Here is a 26,837-nt window from a genome sequence, read left to right as displayed (position 1 = left end):
GGGAGAACTTGGGGCGGTTGAACACCAGACGAGCCGCAGCTTTCTGAACAAGCTCCAGAGGTCTGATGGCAGACGCCGGGGCACCAGCAAGGAGGGAGTTGCAGTAGTCCAGGCGGGAGATGACAAGAGCCTGGATGAGCACCTGGGCTGCCTTCTCCGTGAGGAAGTGGCGAATCCTCCTGATGTTGTGGAGGAGTAATCTGCAGGATCAGTGTCACTGATGCGATGTTTGCCGAGAACGACAGTTGGTCATCCAGGGTCACACCCTGATTCCTCGCAGTCCGAGTTGACGTCACCACAGCATTATCAATGGTGATGGCCATGTCTCGGTGCGGACAGCCCTTCCCCGGGAGGAACATCAACTCTGTCATCACTTTGTGTTGCTGGGTAGATTAACCTATAATAACACATTAATCAGTTAATATTCAAATCATCTAAATCTAACTGCAGTAACTAGCTCATGCTTCATGAATTAGTAACTAAAGCTATAACTGTAGTGGAGTAAAAAGTATAATATTTGCCTCTGAAATGTTGTGGAATAGAATTACAAAGTATCAACAAACGGTAAATACTCAAGTACAGTAAAGTACAAGTACCTCAAATTCCCCCCAGGGCTTAGCATAACTTTTGACTCTATATATGTACTGTTAACAATGTTGTTAATAAAGTATTCAATCAATCAAAGTTGTACTTCAGCACAGTACTTCAGTAATGTCATCTTTCCACCACTGTGATTCAGGAGGGCTGGAATGTGATGAAACAGACACATCCCCTGGTCAGGCTCTTCACCATCCTCATCGTCTACTTTCTGGGGAGGAGGATGGAAGACTACGCTCTGCGTCTGTGGAGGAAGCATTTCAACAACCCTATCATCCTCAACTTTCCTGAGGAAGAGGAAGATTAACTACCAGGAAGCTTCACACTCTCACATATCTGCCATCTGAAATCAGCCCCTCATAACGCATGCTCTGTTCTTTTATTTCTACCCAACTTAAAGGGATAGTTCACCCCCAAAATGACTTTCTTTCCTATCGATTAGTCACCCCATGGAGACTTGAATTGGATATTAGGAAAGCAAAACAATATCCATGAATTCAAGTCCCCATGGGGTGAAAAAAACATAATTTATGCACAACCTAAGCTAATACTAATGCACTGCCTGGACTACATGTCCACTTGCCTGTGGCTACTGTAAACGGACTGATGACAGACTTTGATTGATGTATGTTAATCTACACTGTTATTCTGTTTTGCACTTCAAGCCATATGATGACGTTACTGCTATGCACCCTCATTTAGTTTAGATTTGAATATAGATTTTAGTTAGTTAGTTAGTTAGTTTTTTAGTTTTAATACTGATCACATCAAGGTTTTAACAGTGATTTTTAATGTCTAACTTCTTGAGACTGTAGCTGTTGTGCGAGGTTTAGCGCACAATGAATTCCACGTGCCTTTTACTCTGCGATTGGTATTGTTTTGACAATTGTTACTGACAATAAAGTTGAACCTTGAACAAGGACAATGAGCAATTATGTGCCTAGAAAATGTAAATGTAAAAAGGTCAAAAGTTGAAATGTTGAAAATGCATCTCAACAAATATTTTAGATTTCTTTAAAATCTTGAAAGAAACGAATTTTCTATGTCATACCAATAGGAGCTATTATGTAGGCTATAAGTATACTAGGTTGGTTCCATTGATCCAAACCAGAACGCAATCGATTGATTGATCATTAAAATAAACATGCTCTGAAAAATACAAATTCATTGTACTATACTCTGCCACCATAATGTGGCAGAGTACAACAGCGGTACAACAGCGGTTCTCAAACTTTTTCATGTCAAGGACCCCCACAATAATATGTATTTGGCTGCGGACCCCCATCTCAAAAAGATTTAGTGATTTAGTGAAAGATTTAGATTTTTCACTTAGAGGACCAATGTAGTACTATGAACATTTTCCCATGTCTAAATGATGTGAATCACTGGCTTCTTTCAAAACTGGCCTGAAAAAAGCCTCTGTCAGAAAACTACTGTGGGTGACCTGTATTAATGTGTTAATATTCTATGCTCTGTTGTTGATGAATTAAAACACATAGGACCACAATGGACTCTTTTGTGTTATCCTTTTAGCCCTGCAAGTGTTTTGACTAATAAAGTTAGTCATAATTTCTTTTGACTAAAGTATTCAATCGATCAAATCAAACCAAATTCCTGCCGGTCTGTGTGAGATGGGTGGGGGTATTTCTATCCTACCTATTAACCACATTAACTATAAACTGGACCTCAGTTGGCTCTAGTCTGTATTTGGACCACTTTTTTCCGTCTACACCAAATCTCAACATTACAAAAGAGCACGTATAAATATTACTAAAAGGGTACAAACATGAGAGAAAAAAATACCAGTAAAAAAGGTCAAGTATGACCTAAAATACCAGAGACTCAGGGAAACTAAAAAGAAAAAAATCCACATATAATGTGGATGCTGGGGTTCAAGTGGTTAATCCTGGTATTACTATTCTGGGCATGTTATGATATAGGCTATCAATTAGTGAACATAGATTCATATTCGCTGAGATCTACAAGCTCACAAGCGCTGCGGTGTGCTGTGAGCTTGTAGATCTGCTCTTTTTGTTGAAGATATTTATTGTTAAAGGAAAAGGTAGGAGGCTGGTACATCCCTGGGGAGTAAGTGATTTAAAAAAAATTAACACATATTTTTAGATGAGTGTTTAGTATAGCTCTATTTTACAATTATACAATTATAACTGGAAGTCTATAAATGTTTGCCTATAAATGATCTTTGTGGCGTTGTCTCTCACAGACTCACACTTTGAATGTTGCTAAAAGAAAAACACAATAATGGAGGGCTCTTTATATGTCCTCTTTATGCACAAGGGCAATGAACTACTGTAGAAAATGTAGAAAACCGTTTGAAGTATTGAAGATATTTTGGAAACGTTTTTATCTCAACAAATTTTAGATACTTTAATTTGCTACTGAAAATGTTTTCTACAGATAGGTGTGAATAAAATATTGTTGCTCACTTTTAATTATTTTGTAGGCCTAAATGAAATAAATGTTTCACTATATTGTGTGTGTTTGTGCATGCGTGCGTGGAATGCACACGAGAGAGAGAGAGAGAGAGAGAGAGAGAGAGAGAGAGAGAGAGAGAGAGAGAGAGAGAGAGAGATATGGGAGATAAACTAAAACTCTGAAGTTTGTGTGTGTGTGCGCGTCTGTGTTTTCAGAAATGCACCAACCTTCGATGCCAGGCTTGCAAGCTACAGGATATCATGTTTCACTATATCGTGTGTGTGAGTGTGTGTGTGTGTGTGTGTGTGTGTGTGTGTGTGTGTGTGTGTGTGTGTGTGTGTGTGTGTGTGTGTGTGTGTGTGTGTGTGTGTGTGTGTGTGTGTGTGTGTGTGTGTGTGTGTGTGTGTGTGTGTGCGTGCGTGCGTGCGTGGAATGCACACAATGTGAGAGAGAGAGAGGGAGAAAGAGAAAGAGGTGGGAGATAAACTAAAACTCTGAAGTTTGTGTGTGTGTGCGCGCGCACGTGTGTGTGTGCGCGTGTGTGTTTTCAGAAATGCACCAACCTTCGATGCCAGCTGGGTTTGTAAGCTACAGGATTTTCTGTGAGAGAGCCGTCAAAGGCTTATTGTTAACTAAAAGGTGCTGACTATGAAGCAGTTAAGAAGGATGTTCTTTAAATTAACACAGTGAAAACACATGAGGATCTGGACGCTTCAAACTGTAACTGAAATACCACCAGTCCCTTAGACAGTTCTGAGAAGAAAGACAAAATAAAACCTTTATGCTGAAAAGTTACTTTTTTTAAAAATGTTTTCTCTCACAACAAAAGGCTATGAGACTATATTTAAACTAAATTGGTTATCAGTGTGAATACATCTTTGTTTGTACACTTGTGAGCATCTTTCCTTATACGTTTATGTTGCAGGCAGGATCAATTGAAGAGGAGGTTGACCCGTGATTGCCCCCTGCTGGTTTTTCAGTGCCCCAGCAAGCGCAGCATGGAGATAAACTGATATACAGGCTACCTCAGCCATCAGGCCCAGAAACAATCGACTCAACTGAGGTAAGCCAAGCTGAAAGTGACAGCGAACACACGGCAGGTACAACATCTGGACAGCAAACTACTGAGCACACAACGACACTGTGTAGTGCGGCGTTGATATTCAAGAGGCTTCTATGTGACTCTTCCAGACATGCCCCGTGGCCTCCCGCATAATTTAAATGTGTCTAAACCGAAGCAAAATCTGTTTTGCCACTTGAACTGTATAATCTAACTGCCTGGATTATAGGTGCAACAGAGCAACCAACACTAGCTTGTTATGTTAATATTCCAGATGATTTGAACCTTAAAAGTTATATCTGTTTGTCAAGACATTGTGTATCTCTAAAGGTCGCACCTACAGTAAGTCATTGTGTCTTGGTCTAATTATTCGCCAAATGTTCTGTCACTATTAAGTAGATTAGGACATTGTCCTTCATGGAACACAGTTGTCAGTCTAGACACTAGCCTTCAACTAATATTGACCTACTTGCTCCCGTGGGAGAAATTTGGTTTCAGCTCAATCCAGCTGATCGCTGATCAGTTAGACTAGAGGTTAAGTGTCTTGCTCAAGGACACTTCGACCTGTCATATTCGAGACATTGTTTGCCAGGCCTGGACTCGAACCTGGGATAACTGGATACTCAGTTGCTCCCCAGGCGGGCTCTCTAACCATTCAGCTATGCCGCCTAGAGGGCAGAGACAAGATCCCCGAAGGGATTCTCAAAGAAGGCATCAGTGACGCCCTGTGCCAGCACTGTAGAAGGGCAAACTACCGAGCAGCAGTAATATAATGTAGCTGGCAGCTTTAATGTGTGCCCCTTCACCCATTGGCAATGGATGGCACATTGAGGATGGGGAGTTAAAGGAGAATTCCAGTCATTTTAGATGTTTGCTTTGTTGTGTCGCTAATCACTCACCAACATACAAAGGGCCGTTGAATTTTTCCAGAGAAGCCCCTGCTGTTCATTGTGGAGACCCCTTCCCCTGGCATAATGGAGTAATGTGTATAAATGAAAATCGCCTATTTTAGCACCTCCAAAGTTTTTTTTTTCTTCACTAATCCTCATTATGCAGTGTACTGACACTCAAACATGCACTAAATGTCCCTTATGAGCTGCCGTTCATGCAGAACGACATGGAGCTGGTTGCTTGTTTCTCTCACAGAATCTGGCAACACCGAGGACAAGCTTCACGTCGTTCTGCATGAACGGCAGCTCATAAGGGACATTCATTGCATGTTTGATTGTCAGTACACTGCAAAATGAGGATTAGAGGAAAAAAAACGAACTTTGGAGGTGCTAAAATAGGCAATTTTCATTTATACACATTACTCCATTGTGCCAGGGGAAGGGGTCTCCACAATGGACAACAGGGGCTTCTCTGGAAAAATTCAACGGCCCTTTGTATGTCGGTGAGTGATTAGCGACACATCAAAGCAAACATCTAAAATGACTGGAATTATCCTTTAACAGTGACATGGATGACTACAAATCCTGCCCCTGAAAGTGTGTTGCAGGTAGTCCACTGTAGTCGCAACTTGGAAAAGTTACTAAAACATAGTAATATATTACTTATTACATATTACTTGTTTAAAAAGTAATATAGTTACTTTACTTATGACTTCCTGCCAAAAGTAATTAGTTACTTTACTAGTTACTGGAAAAAAGTAATATATTACTTTAAGTTACATATTACTTTAGTTACTTTCCAACACTGTGTTGGAAAAGTTACTAAAACATAACTTTCCAACACTGTGTTGGAAAAGTCACTAAAACATAGTAATATATTACTTATTACATATTACTTGTTTAAAAAGTAATATAGTTACTTTACTTATTACTCCCTGCCAAAAGTAATTAGTTACTTTACTAGTTACTGGAAAAAAAGTAATAATATTACTTTAAGTTACATATTACTTTAGTTACTTTCCAACACTGGTCGCAAGCAAAGCAGATGTGAGACTGAAAGATGTCCTTGTCACCTGAATGTCTGCAAGACTGTCTTGTACTGATTTATTGCCGATTTATAGCCGATTTATAGCCGATCCACAAGCTCACAAGTTGTGTTGCGTGCGACACATTGCTTGTAGATCGGCTTTGCAAAGTTTGTTAATATAGCATCGCAATCATGTTAACCACCATATTTTATAGTTTATAGTTAAAAATAGCAGATCTACAAGCTCACAGCGCATCCCTTTGTGACACGGTGGCAGTGTGAGCTTGTACATCTGCTATTTTTGAACATTTTTTCACACAAATCTTCTCCTCCTCCGGACGTCCCTGGCACAAAATATTTTGAGATGGGGGACCGCAGCCAGATACATATCAATTTGGGGGGGGGGGGGGCAGGTTAGCATTTCCCTTTGGCTTGTTTCGTTTTGGTACTTGTCAGGGCCTTGCATGCTTCTCCAGTAAGGTATACATTTTCAGATAGAACATATCACTTGGTGGGGGGGGGGGGGGGGGGCTTTCAATCGATAAGTAGAATAGCAACGTACAGTAAAATAACAAACAAAATTACATAAATATGCGGCTAAAGTTAGATCAGAGAGATGTTCATCATTATACTGTTGCCTATTGTCTTTATATATATATATATATATATATATATATATATATATATACTGACATGTCACTAATAACAGGTGTGGGGCGACTCACAGATGTGTGCTAGTGTAACCTGAGCGTTTCCTCATCTCCATCAGAGTTACTCAGTTACAATTCAATAAGCTCACAATTTAACCCCACCCCCCAGGATAATGCAATTTGAACCAAATTGAGCTGTGCATTGTGCACTGAAAATTCCTGAGTGTTGATTTAACTAAAGAGAGTGTACAAAATGAACCAAAGGGACTCTTACGGGTCCATTTGGTTCCATTTGTACACCCCACAGTAACAGTTAAAGGGATATTTCACTTTCAAACATGTTTGGGGTCATTTTAACATCTACTCAGGCTTTTGTGAGCACCCCGGACAGTTTTTAAGTAGCTTGATTCAGTATTTAGATTTGATATTCATTTGATCCGATCCGACACGCCCCCTTCTTACTTTATTAGCAAGATTAATAACAGTACAGGAAGTACAGTCAAAAGTTATGCTACAAGGATAACACCAAAAGCTTTAAGGGCTTGTTTCCATTGTGGTCCATTGTACTCAATTCATCAGGAATATAATCAGGAATGTAATACATACAATACAATGAACAAATAAATAAAAACATTGGGGTAAAGCTCAGTTGGGAATATATATATATATATATATATATATATATATATATATATATATATATACACACACACACACACACACACACACACACACACACACACACACACACACACACACACACACACAGAGGATGATTCTACTCAAATAAATGTGTTTAAATGTGAACCCTAAAGTAGAAAGTATGTCATTTTGTGCAGGACTAAGTGCTGCACTATGACAGAGGAGGCAGTCAGCTGGAGTTGTGTACTGTAGCTCCTGTGTTAAAAAGTAAAAATGACTCAGCCAGGAGGGCTGCTGTGACCATCATCATCATCATCCTCCTCCTACTATCTGATGTAATACTATGGACTAGTGACACTATGGACTCCTCAGGCTACAACTTTCACAGATGTAATACCATGGCAGTGGTGGAAGAAGTACTCAGATATTTTACTTAAGTATAGCAATACCACAATATTAACATTCTGTTACAAACTCTGTTACAAGTATTAAAGGCCTGTGTTCAAAATGTTACTTTGAGTAAAAGTACAAAAGTATTGGCATCAAAATATACTTAAAGTACCAAAAGTAAAAGTACTAGAATGTCTGAAAATAGCAGATCTACAAGCTCACAACGCGTAGATCGGCTATTTTCAAATAGCCTATGTATAAAATAGGGCTAAAGTGGTTAATGTATGTTTTACAATATCATCATTTATATCTGAAAAGTAACTAGTAATAACGTTTTCAAATAATTGTAGTGGAGTAAAAGTACAATATTTGTCTCTGAGGTGTAGTGGAGTAGAAGTAAAAGTATTGGAAATTGGAAATACTCAAGAGTACAAAAAGTACAAATACCTTAAAATTGTACCTAAGTACAGTACTTTCTTTCCACCACTGTACTGTGGACTATTTGGAATCCTCAGGCTACAACATTCTCAGATGTAATGCTATGGACTAGTTACACCATGGGTGGGCAACTTTGATGATGAAGAGGGCCACTATATTTCCACACTCACTCCAGAGGGCCACATTGCATATACTGTCGGGCCATTCTATGTCACACAAAAGTAGCAAAAATAGCAGATCTACAAGCTTTGAGCTTGTAGATCTGCTATTTTTGCTATTTTTGAATTGGAATCCACATTTTTTTTTGTTGCTATTTTTGAATTAGAATCCCGAAAACTAAGATTTTAATTTAATTTCAAATGCATTTAGTTATACTTATGTAAACCTTTTGAACTATACAAATACATTGGACATAAAAAAGACAATAGAATTTTAATACTAGTCATTAAGCTACTAATATAGACTGAAGTAATTAAAGCGGGTCATGTTTGCATGTTTGGAATTGTAACAGCTGAAATCACTTAATGTGGGCCGCATTAAGTGAAGGTGGGGGCCGCATGTGGCCCCCGGACCGCCAGTTGCCCATGTATGAGTTACACTATGGATGGAGTCCTCAGGCTACAACATTCACAGATGTAATGCTATGGACTATAGTTACACCATGGATGGAGTCCTCAGGCTACGACATTCACAGATGTAATGCTATATGGACTATAGTTACACCATGGATGGAGTCCTCAGGCTACAACATTCACAGATGTAATGCTATGGACTGTCTATACAGTTACACCATGGATGGAGTCCTCAGGCTACAACATTCACAGATGTAATGCTATGGACTATAGTTACACCATGGATGGAGTCCTCAGGCTACAACATTCACAGATGCAGGGCCATGGATGGAAGCAGCCCCTCTGCTCTGACGTCCTCCTGCCTGCTTGTATGAAACACAGGTTGTTTGTGATGATGGATGCAATTGCGGTTTCAGAGAAGAGAGTGAGACACACACACACACACACACACACACACACACACACACACACACACACACACACACACACACACACACACACACACACACACACACACACACACACACACACACACAGAGAGAGAGAGATAGGCAGGTGTGTGTGTGTGTGTGTGTGTGTGTGTGTGTGTGTGTGTGTGTGTGTGTGTGTGTGTGTGTGTGTGTGTGTGTGTGTGTGTGTGTGTGTGTGTGTGTGTGTGTGTGTGTGTGTGTGTGTGAAAGAAAGAGAGATGGGGGAGAGAGAGAGGGAGGGAGAGAGAGAGAGAGAAGGGGAGAGAGAGGAAGAGAGATGGGAGGGAGAGAGAGAGAGAGAGAGAGAGAGAGAGAGAGAGAGAGAGAGAGAGAGAGAGAGAGAGAGAGACAGAGAGAGAGAGATGGGGGGGAGAGAGAGAGAGAGAGAGAGAGAGAGAGAGAGAGAGAGAGAGAGAGAGAGAGAGAGAGAGAGAGGAGAGAGAGATGGGGGAGAGAGGGAGAGAGAGTATATTATTTGCAAATGCTTGACACATCAGTGTTGACAAAAGCAGTCATGTGACATAGTGGTGAAGATGGCGCAGCTTATGGTATATTGCAGTTTGCTCGTATTTTCTTCTTGCACCACTTTGACTTGATGACCAGCAGAGACACATCACGACTAGAGAGCATCAGCACCGTTTGATCGACCAGATCACATCAGATCAGAGCTGCAACCTGGACCTCATGATGATGGTCGTGCGATAGATAGACTTTAAGGACCCCCCCGGACCCCCCCCCCCCTAAAAAAAGGAAAACAAATAAATAAATAAATCTCGTGGAGGAAGAAGAAGAAGAAGAAGAAGAAGAAAGAAGATATATATATATATATATATATTCCTGTTTCCAATCGAAATGCGGCTGCAATAATAACACCATTTGGGAGAGAGATTCGATTTGCCGTGCGCGCGTGCGTGTGTGTGTGTGTGCGTGGTTTTTGTAGGTGGACGCACGGATCGGAGACTGCATCAGATTGGAGAGACTCGCGACAGGGACATCTACATTATGATATAATATCATAATATAACATAGCATAGACTGAAGGCATCGTTGGATGGTCTCTTTTTTTCTTTCTCCACCTCAAAGCCACTATTATAGAGGCTCCAGAAGATTTGGATTCATTGTATCATCATGTAGTTGGATGTAAAGGCTATTAGGAATGGATACATTTGTAGCCTCTAGAAGGACTGGATCGTTACATTGTAGCCTCTAGCAGGACTGGATCGTTACATTGTAGCTCTAGAAGGACTGGATCGTTACATTGTAGCTCTAGAAGGACTGGATCGTTACATTGTAGCCTCTATAGCCTCGCATCGCTTCTTTTTTAGCTACAACCTCCTCCTCAACCATATTATCATCGACATAATGTTGCCGAACAAGGAGGGAAAATAAGCCTAAATATGTGGGTTCCTACGGAGGAAGAGAAGATCGGAGTTGGTGAGTTGATCGTTTTTGTGTAGCTTTAATCCCTTTTGATTGGAGCGATTGTAAATTGGACTTATTATTCATTTGCTAGCTGCGTTGGCATTTGTGGTTTATTTATTTCTCTATTTATGTTATCAACAACCTAACGTTATTGTTGTTGTATTCATCAGCATTCCACCACACAGGCTATCATACATGTTACACAATGTGTGTGTTCATTTTTTCCTTCATATTATAGACCTTTGGCCTGTACTGTATATATATACCCACAGTGGGAGAGAGAGAGAGAGAGAGAGAGAGAGAGAGAGAGAGAGAGAGAGAGAGAGAGAGAGAGAGAGAGAGAGAGAGAGAGAGAGAGGCCACACTGACTGCATAAGATGACAAAACTGCGTGGGATGATGATGATGATCCAATCCATCCATATAACCTTTAAGGGTTTATAATGTTTGATGTCTGTCTGTCTGTCTATAAGGACGAGGGTGTTGTTGTTGTTTTTGTCATTTGAGTTGGTCACATAGTGTGTTGTTGTGGTATTAATAATGTGTATTAGCTTTCCACTGAAGAAACAGCATCATAATAGCAGCAGCAGCAGTAGCCTGATCCGAGATCAGCCACCAGGGGGCGCTGCGCTGACACTGCGTTTCCAACAACAGGTGTAGAGGGAGGCTGGCTGCAGCCTCTCTTACCTGTTAGCATAGCGTTGCTGTCAGCCAGAGAGCTCGTATCTCCATAGATATTTCAATATGTATATTGTTTTTTTAATGTAAATTAATGCTCCTACGTTTTTATAAATATTGAAACAATGAAAAGCTGGAAAGGCCAACTGGAGCCACCAGGGGGCGCTGACACTGCCTTTCCAACAACAGGTGAAGAGCAGTGGTTTTCAACCCGTTTCATATCAAGGTCCATAAACAATAACAATTATTTAATTAAGTAATGCAGATGTTTAACAATAATTTAACTCTTGAGAGCGTAAAATGAAACCAAATGGACCCGTACGGGTCCATTTGGTTTCATTTTACGCTCTCAAGAGTTAAAGATCTATACAATGGTAAATGGTGCATTTTATATAGCGCCTTCATTCAAGGCGCGATTGGGTCCATTTGGTCCATTTGGTGTCATTCTACGCTCTCGAGAGTTAAAGATCTATAAGGGTCCATTTGGTGTCATTCTACACTCTCAAGAGTTAAAGATCTATAAGGGTCCATTTGGTGTCATTCTACGCTCTCGAGAGTTAAAGATCTATAAGGGTCCATTTGGGTTCATTTTACACTCTCAAGAGTTAAAGATCTATATAAGGGTCCATTTGGTTTCATCTTACCCTATCAAGAGTTAAAGAGATCTATGAGGGTCCATTCGGTTACCAACTCTCCATCATTTAGCTGGGGACCACCTGGAACCCCCCCGAGGACCACTGGTTGAGAACCACAGGTGTAGACCGAGACGCTGGCTGCAGCCTATCTAACCTGTTAGCAGAGCGTTGCTGTCGGGCCAGAAAGCTAGCATCACCGTAAATATTTCAACTTTTCATAAACGTTTTTTAATGTAAATGAATGCTCCTACGTTTTTATATGTATTATAACAAGAGCTTTGTGTGACTAAATTATAACCACATGGGAGCCATTGGAACCTGTGTTTTTTCCACCCAATTTCCTGACAAGTAACGGTTTAGTTTGAACATACAAGGTTTCCACCCGACAGTGACGATTAGATGGCACAATACTGCGACAGGGTGGGGGGGTGGGGGGGTGGGGACTGTATAATGTTGATGGTTTTGTTGTTATATTTCATTATGGTATGGACTATGGAATTGTAGCCTCGTCTTACAGTGACTCATCTTAAGACTCATTTTATTGTAGAAGTCATAGAAATACTAGCAATTCTGACGACTCGAATGAGTCATGATATCCAGGTGGACCTGTAAGCTTGTTAGTTGCGGGGTTACTCACGACCCCCAGCAGACACACACACACACACACACACACACACACACACACACACCCACACACCCACACACACAGTCACACACACCCACACACACACACCACACACCACACCACACACACGAGTCACGAGTAAAATGAAGTCACATACGGAGGTATACACAGAAAAAGAAAATCCTCATATTCGGTTGACAGAGAAAGGGACAAAAGGGAAAGCAATCAGGATGAGAAAGCAACAGTTCCCCCGCTAACTAGCTGTACTACCACCCCCGCATCCATACTCTGTGTGTGTGTGTGTGTGTGTGTGTGTGTGTGTGTGTGTGTGTGTGTGTGTGTGTGTGTGTGTGTGTGTGTGTGTGTGTGTGTGTGTGTGTGTGTGTGTGTGTGTGTGTGTGTGTGTGTGTGTGTGTGTGTGCTTGTAATACTATACTTGTGACGGCCAAAAGTACTGTAGAATTCGAGGGAAAAAAAGACATGTGTGTGTGGAGGACCATTCATGGTCCTGGCCATTGTTGACGAGCTTGTAGATCGTCTATTTTTGGCCGCAAACTAATAGTCCAAATGGCATTCATGCATATTGCCTTTCCTGAAAGGTCGATGTCCTCACGAGCATAGTAATACAAAACGTGTGTGAGTGTGCTTGCCTGCCTGCCTAGTAATATCATGGCTCTGTCCGTGGTGCTGAAATGTGGAAAGCTGACGTTCAGTCGACCGAGCCACTATCTCTAACTAACGCTGTGAAATCCTCACTGGTCTTTTAACTCAGAGAGTGTGCAAATGGAACCAAATGGACCCTCACGGGTCCATTTGGTTCCATTTGCACCCTCTCTGAGTTACACACACATTAAATGAGCACAGGACTTTTTCACAGTGCAGAATACAAGGCTCGTGTTGCTTCCATTTAGCTCCATTCGTACACTCTCTCACACTTAAATGCACACTTATAATTGTGCTATGGACTGAACTGCCTTCATGTGAGTCTTCTGTTATCAACATACTATCGTTTGTATGTATATTACACACAATGTAGGCCTATAATATTCATGCAGGCTGGCTATAGTTACCTATAAGGCCCATGTAGCCTTATTGTAAATACTAACTGCCAAGTGCAGGGTGTAATGTACGCTTCCTTGAATCTGTGTTGTAAATCACAGTGTAATACTTTGCATACCGTGTATTCTTTATTTCTTTAAAGGGGTGTATGAGATTTTTTGTTGTTGTTGCTAAAATAAGAGTTAAATAGCTCTATATTCCAACAGTAATCATTGCTAGTGCTAGGGTGTTTGCTCGGTAACAGGGGTCTCCCCATTTATCCAGCTCTTTAGTAAATAGTTATGCAATTGGAGGATATTAGTAACCCAACTGAAAATGTATTTTCTGTTTATTAAAGAGCTGGAGAGAGGGGGAGACCCCCTGTTGCTGAACAAACACGCTATACTACAGCAATGATTACTGTCAGAATATAGAGCTTAACATTTTTACAAAAAACCTTTTGCACGTGGTGTAGCCGTTCTCCAGTTTTCACGTTGCAAAAGCAACGTGCTTCACTAAGCTATAACAGGTATACACTTTATTTTCACTCAGTTTATTTGCACGTGAGTCAGACGGACTCACTACAGCGGCGGTTGATTTTGAGAAATGTGCTTCATAACTTAATATAAAGGCCATTATGTCCCCCCACATCTCTGCATCAGAGTACACCTGCTTTGTGTCAGAGATACCCGTGGTTTGTCTCACTCCAAACGGGCATATGGCTGAATCAAAGTGCAAGGAGCACTTCACAAAATAATCCGGCAAGCTGCAAACGGACGTTATTTAAGTGACTTAAACCCTCTTAGAGAACCGGACTTGAGTTACAACAGTACTTCGACAGTTTTTTCCCCCCCTCTACACCAAATCTCTTTGCCAAAAAATGTGCAGATCTACAAGCTCACAACGTGTCGCGCTGCCACACATTGTGAGCTTCTAGATCTGCTTAAGTGGTTAAAGTGGATCACTTTAACCACTTAAACCACCTTAAATACTTTGTTGTACGTCAATAGCAAAAATAGGCGATGTACAAGCTCATAATGCGGCGCAACTGCAACGCGTTGTGAGCTTGTGGATCTGCTATTTTCACAGTGTTCACATATTTTAGCCGAACGGATGTTTGTCTATTTTGCCAAATGTTCCCCCCATTTTACCTGAATATTTGCCTATTTTCACCAAATGTTCCCCCCATTTTACCTGAATATTTGCCTATTTTCACCAAATGTTCCCCCAATTTACCTGAATATTTGCCTAATTTCACCAAATGTTTGCCTATTTTCACAGAATGTTTGCCTATTTTCACAGAATGTTTGCCTATTATAACGTGCCACAAATAGGAACATGTAGTCAACTGTGAGCCGGAATAGAGACATTTAATATAGACATATGGCTTTGATTTATTGTCTCCGCCAGGCCGAAATGCATGGCGAGAGAGTATGTTTTACCCTCCGTCCATCCGTCCCTCCGTCCGTCCGTGTGTGTGTGTGTGTGTGTGTGTCCTGTCCGTGTGTTACCAGCTAATCTCCGGCACCGTTGGCCCGGTCGCTGCGAAACTGTGCACACCCACTCCCTGGATGCCAATTCAGAACCTCTGCCCCACATTTTTCACATGGGCCTGTTATAGCGCCACCAGGAGGCCGATTTGTGCAAAACCAATTCCCATTACATCTACAGCTTTTAACCAAACGTCATGCAAATCGGTACACAGTATCTCTATAGTCATGTGATCAACCCGGATCTGTCCGATTTCCCATATTGCATCCTCATTGGCTAAGGTTGGCTTCCAAAGTTTGCAGGATTGGTCCGTTTTGAACAAACTGCCTCCAATCATGAACGCAGCTTGCCATTTCCATAAAATTGCACACGCACATTCCCACTAGGCCGAGGAAGAAATGCCCTTGAAAATTTTCAAATCAGCCTCATGGTGGCACTATAACTGGCCGATTTGCATTTTTAACATTTTTTAAAACTGCACCGATCTGCGTGAAACTTTGCACGCACACTCCCTAGAGGCCAAGGAAAAACATCTGGACTGCATTTTTCACATCTGCTTTTTACAGGAGGCCGACTTATGTAAAATACATTTTTGAAGATTATTCCTTCAGATTTTGTCCAAAAAACACGCAAATTGGTACACAGCATCACCATAGTCATGTGATTCTGATCTGTCCGATATTTCATATTCCATCCTATGTGGCTTATAGTGGCTTCCAAAGTTTGCAGGATTGGTCAGTTTTGAACAAAATGCCTCAAAACATGAACGCAGTGTGCAATTTCCGTGAAATTTTGCATGCACATTCCCACTAGGCCGAGGAAGAAATGCCCCCCTTTTCACATTCACATTGGCCTGTTATAGCACCACCAGCAGGTCTAATTTAGAAAAACACATTTTTGGAACAAAATGCCTCAAATCATGAATGCAGTGTCCCATTGAAAGGCCTAAGAAGAAATGCCACCCTTTTCACATTGGCCTATTATAGCGCCACCAGGAGGCCACAATAACCTACCTGACCTGGCGGAGACCTGTGCTCCGAAGAGCACTTTTTCTAGTTGATGATGAATTTGACAAGATTGAAAACAGTACTTGTACTCAATTAATCAGTAATCAGTAAGACATACAATACATACAATACATTACATAATGGTAAAAGCTCCAGTAGCAGAACAAAATGATATACATACATATATATATATATATATATATATATATATATATATATATATATATATATATATATATATATATATATATATATATATACACACAAATAAAGTAGGGGAGGGGGCAAGTTGGTGGGGGTAGGAATCTAAGACCGGTTGCAAATTGAGGCATTGGCTTTAGGTTAGTTTTAAGTGTGAATAGGGAGTCAGGGTCTTTAATGGCGGCATTTCGTCATGGTTTTAACCAAGATTTTAAACCCTTGATCCCATTTCTGAAGGAACGCAGTGAAACTATAATTTGGTGGGCATTTCCTGCTGGAGTCACATCAAGGATTTTATTTTATCGGTCGGTAGTTTGCGCGGTCCAAAGTTCACCATTAGCCCACACACTGTGGACTATTTTTATAACTGTCCACTCCGATCAGTATGACATGTTTATGCATTCTTGTGTGTGTGCGAGCGTGCATTTTCTGTATGTGTGTATGTTTATATTACTAGACATGTGAGTTAGCCCTGAAACATGACTGTCATATCATGACAGTCATGACAAAACTTTTTTTTCCATTTACAGCCCGTATATCTACATAAACGTTCAGATTTTAAATATAAATATAAAGTGCCTACCCCATGGCCACGGATGTTACAATTCAGGTGGGTATAAGTACCCGTATCCGTATTCCGTATTGTTCAATAAAAAGCATTTTAATCCGATCGTGGCCATTTTTTCATAGAGTGATAATGTATCAGAGTGCAATCACACCTCCCAAGTTAAGTTTGCGTAGTTGAAAGCATATGGAGAAAATTCAGAGAAAATGGCCACCGATCGGATTAAAATGCTTTTTATTGAACAATTCGGATTAAGATACGGGTACTTATGTAGTAGAATTGTAACATCCGTGGCCATGAGGTCAGCACTTTATATTTGAAATCTGAACGTTTATGTACAGTAGATGTGTATGGGTTGTGAATGGAGAACGTGAAAAAAACAGGCTGAAGTTCAGCCATGACGCTTGTGACGGACGAGCGTCGTGTGATGGCTACTTGTGAGTATATATTTTGAGAAATATATACTCACAAGTAGCCATCACACGACATTGTGAGGACCATTTTCCTGGTCCTCACAAGACAAATGGTTCTTTTATGGTTAAACAGGTTTTGGGGAGTTAGGCAATTAGGTAAAAGATTCAGGTTGGGGTTAGGATTAGGATTAGACAATTGGAGGTTAGGTTTAGGGGTTAGTTAGGGTTAAGAGTTATGCCTCATTCAATACTTAGTTGTGAGCCAGTGTCACACATCAAAAAAGATTCCGAGCTATTTTGCAAGAGCAACCTTGTCCACTGATGGACTGCTTGGACGACCATGACACTGATTTAGAATCAGATCTACAAAAAAATACTCTGTGGCAAAATCCTTAGGTTAGCCAGAACTCAGAACAGTGATGTGTCTAAGTCAGTGGTTCTCACAGTGGGGTCCGGGGACCCCCAGAGGTCGTTGAAGAGGTCCACAGTGAAATTAGTTAATATAGCATCAATTAGCTATGCTATATAGTTATTGCATGTAGTTGGCTTGTAGATCTGCTATTTTCAACAAATCTTGTATCTATGTATCTATTTGTGATACATTTTTACAACACATATCTTGGGGTCCCTCACAAAATATTTCCAGATGGGGGTCCGCGGGCCAAATACATATACATTTGGGGGTCCTTCCCATGAAAATGTTTGAGAAGCACTTTACAATAATATGTATGCAATACTGTATGTGTGATTGAATTTATGTTTATAAAAAAGTATAATGAGCGCCAATATTATATAATATGTTTTTCAAACCATGGTTCAAAAGGAATGGTTAAAGGGAATCGTTGCGGAACCGGAGTCGTTAAAACCCTAATCTCACCCTGTGCCGTCAAACTGGTGACGTTTGGTCAGACAGCACTAGTTGACGTTTCGGGTATACCCACGACGTTGCATGCTGACGGGGGGGACGGAAGGGGGGACGGGGGGGGACGGGGGACATGATTTACGATTCTGTCCCTATCGGGATGTAGCTTGAACGGCGTTGAGAAAATATGAACAAAAGAACTGAAGTTTTGGGTTAGGGCTGGGTTAAAGCTAGGAGGTGGCAATCGCCGTCCCCTGGAACCCCATATGCCAGGGACCCCCCGAAGCAAAGATTTGTGTTAAAAAACAATATATATATTCAGAGATTTGCACGATTTTTTTTTTTTTTGCAGATCTACAAGCTCATAGCGTGGCACGAAAGTGACACGCTATGAGCTTGTAGATCTGCTATTTATGAATAGCCAAAGTCAAAAATTATGGTTAAAGTGGTTAAAATGATTGTGATGCAAAATGATGTAAAATGACACAGATGCTTTCCCAGTCTTAGTGGGTTCATTAAAGGGGTCTTCTAAGACAAGATATTCAGTAAAGAATTTCAGAGGGGATCATAATTGCCAAGTAGCGACACTGGTCTTCAACCTTTTGATTGTAGGAAAGGTAAAACAAAGAAGGGTATTTACTCGTAAAAAGGGGTCACAATGATCAATGGCTCTTGACACTTGCTCTTAGCAGTAGCCTAATATAATATATAGTGGTGGAAAAAGTACTCAAATGTTTTACTTAAGTAAAAGTATCAATACTGCAATGTAGAAGTGCTCTGTTACAAGTAAAAGTCCCGAATTCAAAATTGACTTGAGTAAAAGTACAAAGGTTTTGGTATCAAAATGTACAAAAAGTACCAAAAGTAAAAGTACTAAAATATTTGAAAATAGCAGATCTACAAGCTCACAACGCGTCGCATCGAGCTTGTAGATCGGCTATTTTCAAATAGCCGAGGTATAAAATAGGGCTAAAGTGGTTAATGAATGTTTTATACTATCATAATCTATATCTGAAAAGTAACTAACGTTTTAGAGCAGTGTTTGCGAAACACTGCTCTAAACTTATCTCATTATCACACGTGCGTGCGTGCGTGCGTGTGCGTGCGTGTGCCTGTTTGTGTATGTGTATGTGTATGTGTGCTTGTGCGGGCGTGTGCCTGCGTGCGTGTGTGCGTGTGCATGCATGTGTGCATATTACCCTATCTCTTACTCTTTTTCCCACCACAGCGATCAGCAATCTGCAGCATCTGTCTGCAATCATCACTATATTGTCAGTGTGAAGAAGCCATATACAGTAAATGGCTGCTTCCATCAAAACAGCCTATCCTGTGCTTTAGCTACTCTCTCTCTTTAGCTCTAGTATTGTCGTGATGGGCGGTACGGGACACCGTGTTCTGAAACCATCTATGATGTGTGTAGCATGGGACCGCTGTGTTACCTAAAGCAGGGGTCTTCAACGTTTTCAGGCCAAGGACCCCCTAGCTGAGAGAGCGAGGAAGCAGGGACCCCCACTATATTATATAAAATTGTGTTTCAGATTAAACCTTTTTTTTTACTTGGTCTGCTCTGTTTTCCCTCTACACCTATATATCTTTGCCAAAAAATATAATAACTATTTTTGGCTAAAGTTCTCCTCGGAAAAGGGATGCTAGGGTAGCTCTGAGGACCCCCTAGGGGTCCCGGAGCCTCTGTTGACCCCTGACCTAAAGATTTGAGCTACTGTATATACCCCCTAGTTTGGTTGGATGTACATATGTACTATACGCACTCTCATCGGCTGTGGGACGTTCCGTGTGGGAAGTTTATAAAGAGAGGTGGACACTTCATAGTTAGTTGTTATCAGGTACTCAACAGTAAACAAACCAACATGCAGTATAAGTATATACAGGCTATCTACACATCTCTAAAATGATAATTTAATGACTTTTAAGACCTTTTTAATACCAAATTGTCAAATGTTACATAAGAAAGAGGCAAACATTGTGTGAAAAATACTCACACAAGGTAGTCTGATCATGCTATCATTTTGTCCAGTTTGGCTTTGAGCTGTAATGAAGTCTTCAGTGGCAGTGTAGTCGTTTAATAAGATCGGTAATGCATCTGTGTCATTTCAAGATTTCTTTGGCTATTCAAAAAATAGTAGATCTGCTATTTATTTTTTAAATAACTCGTGAAAATGTGTGCAAATCTTTGAATAGATATATTTTATATATTTTCTTTGCTTCTGGGGGGTCCCTGGAACAACATATTTTGAGATGGCTAAATACATATCATTTTGGGTGGTCCTTGACATGAAAACGTTTGAGAACCACTGATATTATAGCAACATAAGTTTTTTCAGAAAACTGTTCGGATTTAGAAGACATTTTGTAAAATCCCCAGAAGCAAAGATTTGAGTTAAAAATGTTCGCTTTAAAAAACATATATATTCAAAGATTTGCACACATTTTCACGATAAAAAAAAAAGCAGATCTACAAGCTCGTAGCGCGGCACCGAGATTGTAGATCTACTATTTTTGAATAGCCAAAGTGTAAAATAAAGCTTTTTAGCTCAAATCAAAAAATGACACAGAGGCGTTCCAGGTCTTAAAGGGTTAAGTTCATACCCCCTGGCTTCACTGTACCATGTCAGATTGATAGGCAACGTTTGGGGTATCTACACAGTAAAATCCCCACAGTTAATTTATCCATTTGTCACTCTGGGAATGTACAAATGTAATAGCTCTATATCCACGAGTTTCCAGTCTCACATGAGGCCTTATGAGTTATGGGCATCACTTCCTGTTGTCAGTCATTCATTTCATTTGAGTGGTCTGTGTCTGTCAATAATAATGTGAGAACACAACCTGACACAAATCAGAAAGGCTCTCATTAGTCTGCCTGCTTCTATACAAGATCTCCCTCCACACAGCTGATTCACATTAATGATCATCAATGACTCTTGACACTTGCTCTTAGCTGTAGCCTACCGTTGCTGTCGGGCAGAAGCCAGTTCTCCATTTTTATGCTTTTGCATTTTTTTCAATGAATCAGTGCTATTGAACACACTTTACATCTGTGTGTTGGTAAAAAAAAGTATTGATCCAATGAAAAGCATTAAAAAGTGCTTCCGACAAAACCTCATTGTGAGCTTGGAGGTCCATTCAGCTGTTCTCTAGCCTGGCTCCACCCCCTGAATCGCTTGCCTCGCATTCAGGGTCTGGTGACTGTGTCGAAGGCGGGGGTTTCTCGGTTGAAAATCTGTACGACGAATCGGGATCGGGATAATCCAGTATGAACCAATCGCCAAAGAGTCCAACTTTGGCCACGCCCCCACCTCAGAAATCGGCTGCACTGAGAGGGCTTTCAGACTGAATAATGGAGTGAAACTAAATGAAAATTCAGGCTGAGTGTCAGGCTAGCTGTTCTCATCAATGATGAACAAAACCTCCTAACTCCACTTTTTGTTTTGTTTTTGTCATTTCCTGAAAAATGAACATTTTGGAGTCTGAGCCCGACAGCATATCACCTGTTTCCCGCGGGAATTTACTGGGGCAAAGGCCTGGTGGGGGACAATATCCTGCGGAGGCACAGGAAGTAGGAAGTAGCAGCACAGTGTGTTTACATTTGCCAGCAGAACATAGCTGGTCACAGATCGCATAGTATGCATAGTATGCGATTAAATGGCGCTTGTTAAGTGATTTCAGCGCTTCATAATAAGCATTGATCATTCATTTGAATCAGCTGTGTGGAGGGAGATGTTGTAGGGTAAGTAGGCAGACTATTATGTCCCTTTTTGATTTGTGTCAGGTTGTGTTCTCACATTATTGTTGACTGATTTGATCCCTCAAATTAATCAAATGACTGACAACAAGAAGTGATGCCTATAATTGACACATGGCCCAGTAAGCTCCTTGGGAAACTCTATTAGCTTCATTCTTATAGTGTTCAAATTTCACATTTTGTCTGCTCATTTCTTTGTGTCATCACTTCCAATTTCACTAGTTTTTTCCTGTATCCTGTATCTCTCTCCTGATTGGATGAAATTGGCATCCTGACATTGAAAATCTATCTTCTGTTTATTAAAGACCTGGAGAGACGGAGATATCACTGTCACTGAACAAACGCTCTATATAGCAATGATTAACACTTATTTTAAGAAATAAACAAATAAGCCCTTTGAATGAACAGTATTATGCTGCAATGGAGGTGGGTTTCGCTTCCCACCAGTGGTGGACAATTTTTTTTTACTTGAGTAAAAGTATCAATACTGCAATGTAGAAATACTCTGTTACCAGTAAAAGTCTGGAATTAAAACTTTACTTCAGTAAAATACAAAAGTATTGGCATGAAAGTGTACTTAAAGTACCAAAAGTAAAAGTATTCATTATGCAGAATGTCCCATTTCAAGTTTTCAAAATGTATACACATCTTTTGAAAATAGCAGATATACAAGCTCACAACGCGTCGTGAGCTTGTAGATCGGCTATTCTCAAATAGCCGAAATGTATAAAGCGCTTAAGTGGTTAATGTTTAGTATGTTTAGTAATACAAATCTAAATCTAAAAAGTAACTAGTAACTCAAGTTTTAAAATAATTGTTGTGGAGTAAAAGTACAATATTTTCCTCAGAAATGTAGCGGAGTAAAAAAAGTACAGTACTTGAGTTAATGTACTTAGTTACTTTACACCACTGCTTTCCACACCCGGAAGAAGCCAGGTGTCACAGTACAGTGGTCTTCAGAGGTTGTGTGTGTGTGTTTTGGACTGTGTGAAGTGAACCCACACACACACACACACACACACACACACACACACACACACACACACACACACACACACACACACACACACACACACACACACACACACACACACACACAGCTATACAGATTGGATGGAAGGGTTCTGGCAAGGTGTCTACACACACTACAGTACATTAGTTGTTGTTGCCAAGTCCTCTGCCTACCCTTGCAGCAGCGGTCCTTCTCAATCTGCTGTCTTATGCTCCAGCATGCTGTGTTTCTTTGAGGCACACTGGGTTTGGGGGACTCTTTAGGATTTTAACCATTACGGTTATTTTTGATATATATATATATATATATTTAAAATAGAGCTTTGAAGTTTTTCTGAAAACTTTGGGTCACAAGATTTAGAAGGCGTTTTTAGAATCGGCCTCAGGTCTATATGGGTTAACGCTTCCCTATTAACTCTTTCAGTGCCAAGAGTATTTTCATAAAGTACTCCCCCAGTGCCAGCAATTTGCGTTTTTTTTTAATTTTTCATTCAAATAAATGATCTGATTGGGTTTTTAAACCCATAATACAGTTCTACCAGTAGAGAGCAACAAATCGACACATTGATGATCTCGCTGGCTCACTCGCCCCCTCCCAAACAGGCTCACGTCATATCCGGTCATAACCGGATGTTGACATTTTTGACAATCGTTGATCGGGCTAAATTACGATGTGATACACGACTACGATGACTGATCGTCACCCAGACCAAAGAGAGTAGACGTGGACCTCTCCGTTTGTTTTTTATACCGTGTGAAAAACCGTGACTTTCCCTATTCTGGCCGAAAATGATCGCGGGAAAAAAATGAGAACCGGAAACGGAATCTGCGTCATGAAACCGGAACCCAATGAGTCTGAAGGAGTCAGGAAGCGAAAGTGATCATGAAAAATAAACAGCATAGCGCGACCACAGTCAAAAGTAAAAACTCGGGATTTCTCGTGCTGGCACTGAGGGTACTCGGGAAAAACTCGGGATATCTCGGGGCGTGGCACTGAGAGAGTTAATGGTACGATTTCTTGTTTCAAATATCTTTATTGAGAAGCACAGGATACAAATATACATTTTCCTTTAAAGTATGTGGATTGCTTCCTTTTTCCCCCAAGAACAAACAGACAAAATAAACAGGTACAAAAATAAAAAGAATACGATGTCAAAATGTACATGTTTCTTATAATATATAACAACTTCTATGCCCAACCAAGGCTGCCTTTATATTCCAAATGTGTACACTCAAACCTAAACAAAAAACAATACAGAGTCTTACAGAGTATGTATTTTGTATATGTGTTGTACAATGGCTATCCACTCCCCCCTCGTTGGTGGGGTTTTGTCCAGCCATTTCCTGGTTATTGCCTTGCCTTGCTGGCTACCAATAATATTTTAAGAAGGTACTTATCCGAGGTGCTACATTTGGTTGGTATATTACTCAGGTAAATATTGGATTCAGATCCCATTATTGAGTTGATTTGTGACACAGTCTCTATCAATCTCTTGCCAGTAGGTTTGGATTGCTGGACAATCCCAGAATATATGAAAGTGGTCCCTGATTCCGGTGTACCATTCTGTAAGTATTTTCTTGTCGGAGTTTTCATGTTTTTCCATGAAAACTCTCTCCAAAGGCCAGAGCTAGTAGTGGTGGATAGTACGCTACATATATTCAGCCATTCATCTCTGCAAGGGCCATGCCTGCCTCATTTTCCCATTTAAGTTAAACATAAAAAGTGGAGTGATTCTTGGCGGACTGTATACTGTATTCTGACTGTACATTGATACCAATTTGTTGGTGGTATTGCCTTTATAAGCGTCAATGAGAATATTGATGAGATCTGTTTCAATTTTCTCAGCCTTTATGTTTTTGTGTAAGTGATGCCTTAACTGCAAATATCTGTAGAAACCCAGTTTCTCTAAGTTGTGGTTATCAATGAGGTATTGAAGCTCTCCAAGCCTGGTACCGGATGAAATCAGACGATAGTACGTTGTAATACCACACCGACTCCATTGTTTGAAACTAGAATCCAGCTGCGCTGGTGTAAAGTGTCTAGCCTCATGAGAGTTTTATCAGAGAGAGAGAGAGAGAGAGAGAGAGAGAGAGAGAGAGAGAGAGAGAGAGAGAGAGAGAGAGAGAGAGAGAGAGAGAGAGAGAGAGAGAGAGAGAGAGAGAGAGAGAGAGAGAGAGAGAGAGAGAGAGAGAGAGAGAGAGAGAGAGAGAGAGAGAGAGAGAGAAGAGAGAGAGAGAGAGAGAAGAGAGAGAGAGAGAGAGAGACGAGAGAGAGAGAGAGGAGAGAGAGAGAGAGACTTATTTTTTTACTTTTAAAAAACCTTTATTTACCCATTGCTAAAAACACAGGTTCTCTTCTTCTCAGTCAACATTCACAGTATGAAATGACGAGCCTTCTACCCGAAGATTAATCAAAACATAACCCCTCATCCTCAACTGAACAGATTACATCATTATAACACCACTGCTGCACAAAAGTGTCCAAACTTTTCATCTCCTTGAAAAACTTAAGAGAGAGAGAGGTTATAGATGTCAGTTGAAGTTTACAATGGACAGCAATGTTTGTATCTTTGAATAACACAAACTCCAAATAATGACAACACCCCCAAGTGGTTGAATGTATGCCTTTTACTCGCGTACTATATGCTTCGTTTTGAGACGAAATACAACCGATACAGCGAGGGTTAATGTGATATTAGACATGTAGAGGTTAGGTTTATGAGTTCGAGTTGGAGTTATTTTAAACACAGTTTTCATTTTTATTAGAGGGACGAGTAGGCCTTTGCCCAGGTCACAGTGACATGCAAATGATCTGATTAACTATAATAATCTCCAGGCGGCGTAGGTGTGAAATACATGCCCTGCTGGGGGGAGAGTGGGTGGGTTTCGCCTCAATCTAACCGAAAATGTACGCCTGAGATGGTAAAAAAAAGAGATAATTTAGATTTAATATTTAGGAAAAGTCATGGACGGGGAACCTATTGAGAGCTTCCTGAGCAAAGATAATTGTCTCAAAATCGCAAAATCGGACACGAGTGTGTTAAATCATTAAATCACTGTTATTTTATATGACGATTCATCATCGACCAACATTTCATGGTGACAGACAGTCCCTCCTAGTCACACATCCTGAAAGGCATTTGTTTTGCGGAGGATTCATTGTGTGAAGACAAGAGTCTCCCCCGTCACCCACCACACAGTCACGTGACTGTCCCCGCCCACCACACAGTCACGTGACTGTCCCCGCCCACCACACAGTCACGTGACCGTCCCCGCCCCACCTACCTCTCTCAAACATGAGGGTCTCATCTCGTTCCACTTCCAACATGCATGCAAGAGCTTCAGTCTTCTTAATGGCTTCAAGTGTACGCTTTGCATTGCAAATGAAGGCAGAGGACATGGAAGGAAGGAGTTGAGAGCCTCTCCACATGGAGAATATTTAAACCCTGGATGGTAGATCGACCTGAAGTCCCCTCTTTAAGTCGGCACTATAAATGTATCCCCTTTAATCCAATTATTCTCCACCTTTTCTTCATGTCAAGGACCCCCTATTTTGATATGCATTAGGCCACCGACCCCCCCATTTGAATACATGTTGCACGCTGTAAGATTCTCAAGTGTTCGTTTAAAGGGCAAGACCCACTTTTGGTAGAGGTTTGGGTTGTGTAGTTATCCTTGTCATGATGTAACTCCAAAGGTGGACAAGAAATAAAAAGTAATTGCTCCATTGATTAGCAATTGATAATTCAAAATATGCTCCTCATTTACTTACATTGTACGGTGAAACAGCTCTCAAAGTCACTCTTTTAGCACATCAACTAACGCAAATAAAGCTGATTCAGACAATATATAACATCTGTTTATATAAAAATGTTAACTTCCTGTCTTGATTTTTACTATTTGAAGATCCGGATCCGGATCCGTGGATCCAGTCCAGGTTTTAACAAAATCAACA

General features: G+C 40.6%; 1 protein-coding gene across 1 annotated transcript in view; it reads left to right on the top strand.

The window, feature by feature from the left end:
• Nucleotides 1–10,569: 10,569 nt before the first annotated feature.
• The window catches only part of LOC308097460 (dedicator of cytokinesis protein 3-like), a gene marked incomplete at both ends in the record, with an annotated part of 143,086 nt that continues 126,818 nt past the window's right edge, over nucleotides 10,570–26,837 (top strand). The window contains 1 exon segment of the mRNA XM_080445219.1: nucleotides 10,570–10,606. Within this exon segment, the coding sequence (XP_080301345.1) occupies nucleotides 10,570–10,606 (37 nt within the window).

This window comes from Gymnoscopelus braueri, assembly GCF_963280865.1.
Source record: "Gymnoscopelus braueri genome assembly, chromosome: 12".
NCBI classification, from domain to species: Eukaryota; Metazoa; Chordata; class Actinopteri; order Myctophiformes; family Myctophidae; genus Gymnoscopelus; species Gymnoscopelus braueri.
The sequence above is the reverse complement of the archived record's forward strand: the minus strand, read 5'-3'. Positions and strand labels throughout refer to the sequence as shown.